Here is a 6584-nt window from a genome sequence, read left to right as displayed (position 1 = left end):
GGGTGATAGTTGTGTTCTGTCAGGGTGGTCTTGAATGTATTGTTACTAATCACAGAGGATGAACATATGCGAGTTAGTAACTTGTTTGTCTTTACATTCCTCCAACCACTGATTCCTTGTGGACGGTGAATGGAGGTAAAGTGTTTGGCATGCTCCTTCCCCCCTGCTTCACAGGGTGCACTGCAAAAAGGACATACCTCTCCACAGCCAAACAGATTGGTGAACATCTTGTCCTGAGGCTTGAATGGCAGAGATCTGAGTCTATTTTTGATGTCTCCTCCCTGAACGTACTCAGCTGCCAGTGACTGCTCCATTTCTCCCACAAACACTGTGAGGTAGTCAGCAAACTGTGCTGTGTTAGTAGAGTAGTTTAGAGTCATGATGGAATCCAGAGCATCCTTTGGAAAAACAAGCTTTTCTTCAAGGGCACAGCAGATGTTCTGAATGAATGTCTTGATATCTTTTACAGTGCTAGTTGTGTTTCTGATGTTTGAAATTGCCACAGTGATTATCTTGACTATCTCTGAAAGATGTTTATTCTCCAATTTCTTCAGACTGTTGTCCTTTGAGAGTTGTTGGACAATGTGGTCAAACAGCCAGTCCTTCACAAACCTTTCATAATGGTTAATGTACTCTTTATATTTCTGATATTCTCCATCAGTCAGGAGCTTTTTCAAAATGGAGAACTGGAAAGCACTTCGAGTGCTGTAAGCCTCTGACCCTTTACCGATCTTCACTTCATCAACCACATCAGGACCAATCATTTTGGTCACATAGACCTGTACAGCTGGCTGCAAACAGAGCTTTGTGAACTCCTCAGCTTTCTTTAGGCACTTGTCTCAGTTATGAAACAAGTCTCTGAACTCAGTAAGGTACTTGTTCTTAGACTTTTCCAGACAATTCCTTGGGTCATTGACTTCAATGAAATCATCATGCATCTTCTGAAACTCTCTGGCTGCTTTGCCACATATGTGTTGTTTGAGAGAAACCTCACATTCCTCACTGGCTTTAACTTGTGTGTGTTGTTGCAATGTTTTGTCAATTATTCTAAGCAGTTCTTTGATGTGAGTGTCATGGTAATCTGTTTTGCTTTTCACCCTCTGGGTTATAAACTCCTGACACTGTTTTATGATGTCATCACAGAGGTCTTGTAGTTTCTTCCTGTGATGGTCGGGATCCCAGTGCTTTAGGAAGATATTAGTATGCTGCCACAAACTCTCTGATTCCAAAACAAAGGCTTTTCTCCCACAATCCAAAAGACTTTTTCCAACCAACATCTTGTTGGCATGACTCCCCTTCATAAACAGATTCTCACGTAACATGAGGAAGGCATCTTGAGCCACATCTCTTCTTGGGAGTCCTTTGAAGTGAATCTCAGATAGAGTGTTCCTCCACATGTTTTCAAACTCTTCACAGAGGGCCTCATCTGATAGACCAGATTTGTTCTGTCTACAGTACTGCAGCAGAGTCAAAACATGCTTTTCCATTGTACTTGTCTGAGAGCTCTTGATGTTGTTCCGTTCTGTCATTCCCTCTTTGGTTTCAACAGCTCATTGCAGTTTGTTCTTCACTGTGTTTTCTGTCTCTCGTCTCAGTGTTTTAGCACTACACACAAAGTCCTCCTTGTATTTTTCCACCAGATTGACATGGCCATCTTGCTTTTTAAAGTATTTTACTAGATTGTCTTGGATTTCCTTTTCTCCCTTTGCAAGCTTCTCAGATGCTTCTCTCAACAAGTCTTTAAGCACATATTTTATGGACTTCTGGGGATTTTGATCTGTCATGCCAATATTGGATATTTTAGTTTCAGCACTCATCATCCATGTATACATCTCTTTCTGGAAGGCCCATTCCCAACCATTGTACTCCGAGCATAATCTGGAGTATGCATCCGCAACTAAGCAGTTTCTGAAACTAAAGATTAAATTCTCAAATTTTACAGACTCCCACAACCTTTGTGTCAACTTCAGGAAATGTGTCAAATCATCATGTCTCTGACAGATTCTGAAATCTTTCATCAAGGTCTTCTTGAAGTTGTACACAGCCTCACTGTATCCATCATTGACTGGAGCCATAGGGGGAGTCCCATGCCAGAGTCCTGGGATGTAGCAGCTACTTGTGTCTGGATCATACTCCATCACATCAGTGAACTTGGTGATATTCTCCTTCTTCTCCATTCTGGCTGCTGCCAGGGTCATTTCATTCAACTGTTCCAACAACTTCTTCCTGTCCCTCATGTTGTTGTCATGAGCAGACATGTCTGACACATTCTGATGCACAAAATGACATACTGGCTTCTTCCCCACTTCCTTCATCCTGATAAAAGAATGAACAACAATCTGTAGAATGTCTTTCATCTCTGTGGAGATCTCCATGGCGATGTTGATAATTGTAACATCACTGAGTCCAATCACCAGTGTGGCCAATTCATTGTCATGTTCATGGCTATCATCTAGTTGAGCCAGCTCTAGTGATTTCAATCCCTCTGTGTCAATGATCATGATGAAGTCACATTTCAGCTCCTCCTTGAGTTCTTTGTTGACTTTTATCAGTAGCATGAAGGCCCCTCTGGTGCATCTTCCACTGCTGACAGCAAACTGGACCCCAAACATGGTGTTGAGGAGAGTGGACTTCCCTATGCCTTGGACCCCTAAAACTGAGACCACCCGGATCTTGCTGTTGGATTGGACAAGATATGAAGCTGAGTCAGTACAGCTGATATCCATTTTAGAGGATATTTGATGCATCTCCATCCACAAGCTCAATGGGGAAACCATCCAACAGCATCTGAGCACACAATCCAGGAAGATGCTCCATCTGTTTCCTTTGTAGGCTACTTTCAGGGAGGGAGCAGGAAGCTTCATATAACTGGCCCAACTCACGAAGAAAGTGTTCAAGACCTAATGAACAGTTAGATAATTGCTTATCCAAATCTTTAATGTCATCTTTTTTCTCCGGAGAATGTTGGCAAAGATCTTTGTACTGGTCCCGCAAAACAGACAGGTTCTGCAGTGACAGATTGTCCAGATTTATCCGCATCCATTTGAGGAAATAGGATCGCTCAGGTCCTGATTTTGACATTCCGAAAATGAAGCTTGCCATTGCATCTGACATTTCAAATTGATTTTGCTTCTTTCTCAATTCCTCCTCCTTTTTCTTCAGAGAGCTCTTGTAGTGTTCAATGTCTGCATCCCCTGCTTTTCTCAGCCTACACCTCTCCTTTTCCAACTGGGAAAGCTCTTTCCAGATTTGGCCTTGTAAGGGTAGCTGTTCATCTTTGAATTTAATTGTGTCTGTGATGTTCCTGGTGATTTCATCTGCCATCGTCCTGGCACTCTGACACTCACCGTCTTCATCAATCAGAATCCCAAACTGATGAGCCACGGCAGCCATGTTTTCAATTGTCAGTCTGTTTTTACTTTTTTTGATGATGTCACCCACAGATGACTGCAGGGTTTTGACAAATTCTGCATCATTCTGCTTCTTTTTCACAATCACATTTGTTTCTTTGATACTGTATTGTGTGATCATTTTCTTCAATGTGTCTACCTTGAATGTTTTTCTCTGAGAGTTGACAACCAGAAATAACTCTGCTTTTGTGCTTTTTCCTTCCAAAACCTTGAGATCTGCCTCGAAATCATCAATGAAAATGTAAACTGCAGCTGATGTTTGACACAGAAAGGAGAACTGTGTTTCAGAGGACCTGATGTCTCCTCTGAGATTGGCCACAGTGAAAGGTTCTTTGAACATGTCTATGTTTCTGTTCCCACATGGAAAGTACCAGCTGATTTCAACTAGACCATCTGAAATCCTCTGAGGTACATCGCCACATTCCATATCATGATGAACAAATGTATCATGGTACTGTTGAGGGTTACTAAGCAACTTGTTCAAAATCTGAGACTTGGACAAGCTGCTCTCTCCTAGCCTAACAAAAGACACCATAGGAATATCAGAGAGAACTATTCTCTCCTCCACGAAAGCATTTGTGGCCGTTTGTGAAGAGGATCTAAACTTCTTCACTATGTCCCTCAGGGCCCACAGCATCAAAGTGCTTTGTTCTGTGTCACAGTTTGGCAGCAGGAGAGGAACAGCAAACTGACACATTGACATTTTCTGGACCATCTCCTGCTGCAGGAAACCATCTGAGCACAGAAACAGGGCTGTAATCAGGTCCAGTGGATTAATGACATTGCTGGTATCAGAGTCAGTGTCCAGGTTGTCTACTCCATAATACGGAACTTCCTGGTCAGTGGTCAGACATTTGACACTCCTAGCGTTCACATTTGCCATCATTAATTTATTAAGGAAGGCCCCTGGAAGTGACTGCATAGTGGTAAGTGGTTCATCTGATGTAGTAGTAGCATTTATCTCAAGGACAGTACTTAACGTCAGCTTGTTTTCATAATGATCTTCTAGTCCAGTCTTTGACAACAGCTCCATGAGACAGGGTTCTGTAAATAGAAAGGAAGATTAGGAAATAGGAAAGATCCAGGGAAATCACCATCATATATTTCTTATCAGTGAAGATACTGTACCTTTACATCCCATGCTGACACATGCTTTATGATTACCGTATTTTCCGCACTATAAGGCGCACCGGAGTATAAGCCGCAGCAGCTAAATTGAATGATATTGAATGATGCGTACATATATAAGCCGCACTGGACTATAAGCCGCAGGTGTTTTAATGTTTAATTACCATATGTAAGGGTTCGTGCACAGAGGGAGATTGTCGGGAAAGAGACAAACTGTCTCGCTCTCGTAATGTCTGTCTGTCTTGCTCTCGTTCTGTCTCTCTCGTTCTGTCTCTCGTACCACTCTCGGTTCCACTTTACTTTTGCGCGCTACCTGTCTCACTCTTTTCCGGCCTCCAGCTTTTCCTGCTGGAGCCCGCCGCTAAAGGTGGGGGCGCGGACCGTCATAGAGCCCATAGAGTTAAAGTTGGTGGACTGTAACCTGTAAAATCCATAGATTTAGGAGGTCTTCTAGTGGCCGTTAGCTGTAAAAATCCATAGATTAGCCGCACCGTTATATAAGCCGCAGGGTCGAAAAATATGAAAAAAGGCGCGGTTTATAGTCCGAAAATTACGGTAGTTCATAGAGTCATTTTGATAACTACCCACTGGGCCACCACATCATTTCAACGTGGATAATTGGGTAGTATTTGGTTGAGACGTTGATCAATGAGATTACAACCTACATTCACCCACTCAAAAGACAGCCAAAATGTAGTTGAATTCCCAATGTGTTATCACTATGCTTTCAACCATCTAAAAGCACAACCAAATTCCATTTGAACAACTGGCTTAATCCCATCCTTTAAATTTGGTTGAGTTAAAGACGTCAAGTTAATAGGCAATTTAATGTATTTCAAAAGGAATATTGAATTGTGTTTGGTTGTCAACGCAATCAAATAGCAATATTTCAAGGTGATTTATCTTCTGCCTGGATAGTTCCATCTGTGCCACTGTCTGGCTTTAATTCCAGTTTGTCTACAAATTAATAATTGATATGTTGGATTCACGTCTCCATCTCAACCAGAAATCTAAGTTAAAGTACATGACTAAATCAAACGTTAAATTCACTTTAAATAGAGTTTGATATGATTTAGTCCTGTTTTTTTACTTCTATTTTTTGGTCAGTGACAAATATCACAGGGAAGAAGGTTAAAACCCTTGAAGACAAAAGGGTAGATCAGTTCTCCAGTAGGAGGTGCTGCCCAGCCGATTGTTTATTTATTCTGATAGTGGATATTACATTGAAGATCCGACGTTGTTTTAAAAGGTACAAATTCAACATATTTTACAAAAGGGTTATCTATGTTGAAATTTGGTTACCATGATGACAATCCTGTGGTATAGTTTTTTTCCTCAAAACAACAGATTGTTGATAACTTTTTTCAAATCCAATGTATTTTCCATGTAGATTCCATGTCACAATACATTGACAAATTATGTTTAAATACAGTTGATTAAACCAGTATTTTGCCCAGACAATACTTAAGTAGTGTACTTCCTTACTTGTGGTGAGGGTTGTTGACACCAGTTGACTTTGCATTCCATTCTTCAGCACAGTGCAGACAGTGACTGAGTATTGAGTCCCACTCTGCAGGTCAGAGAGAGTGATGATGTGTGAAGATGTGGTAGTGATGTGTGGTTCTGTCCCTGGACAGTGGTAGGAGATCTGGTAATGATGTTGGGTTTGGTCCAATCCTGGTGGCTGGCTCCAGCTAACAGCAGCTGATGTGGTGTCCACTGAGTCAACAGTAAGCTGGTCTGGAGCAGGCAGTACTAAGGGAAAATACATTTTTGTTAGTGCTACAGTTTAACTACAGAAATAAACTACAGGAGGAAAAGTAGAATAGTAGTTGAAAAGTAGAAAAGGTTAGCTTGCAATTCCTTTTGATATGGGAAGAAATAAGCTAAAAACAGAAGTCACACAACAGAAGTTGTATTTGTAGTGTAACAAAAAGGAAGGGTTTCTGCTATATTCATTTAGTAATAGTGTTTGCACCACTGCTAAATTGTTGCCACCACAACAAAAATAAAGAATTATAAAACTGGTTTGGATCCTGGATGCTG

General features: G+C 41.3%; 1 protein-coding gene across 1 annotated transcript; it reads right to left on the bottom strand.

The window, feature by feature from the left end:
- Positions 1-2727: 2727 nt before the first annotated feature.
- Positions 2728-6182, bottom strand: LOC123483990 (up-regulator of cell proliferation-like). The gene is made up of 2 exons (XM_045213949.1): positions 6024-6182; positions 2728-4454 (listed from the first exon to the last, which is right to left on the bottom strand). Exons 1-2 carry the CDS (start codon positions 6058-6060, stop codon positions 2728-2730), a joined length of 1764 nt encoding a protein of 587 aa, XP_045069884.1. The 5' UTR covers positions 6061-6182.
- Between the last annotated feature and the right edge of the window lie 402 nt (positions 6183-6584).

This window comes from Coregonus clupeaformis, unplaced genomic scaffold (assembly GCF_020615455.1).
Source record: "Coregonus clupeaformis isolate EN_2021a unplaced genomic scaffold, ASM2061545v1 scaf0177, whole genome shotgun sequence".
In the NCBI taxonomy this organism is placed as follows: domain Eukaryota; kingdom Metazoa; phylum Chordata; class Actinopteri; order Salmoniformes; family Salmonidae; genus Coregonus; species Coregonus clupeaformis.
Note: the sequence above shows the minus strand (reverse complement) of the source record. Positions and strands in the feature narration are given on the sequence as shown.

What these genes read in the sequence shown, in the direction of transcription:
- LOC123483990 (XM_045213949.1), bottom strand. Translation starts at nt 6,060, where the DNA reads ATGCAAAGTCAACTGGTGTCAACAACCCTCACCACAA. An exon ending in GTCAACAACCCTCACCACAA is followed by an intron (nt 4,455 to 6,023) that starts GTAAGGAAGTAC and finishes TTCTATTTACAG; the next exon opens with AACCCTGTCTCATGGAGCTG.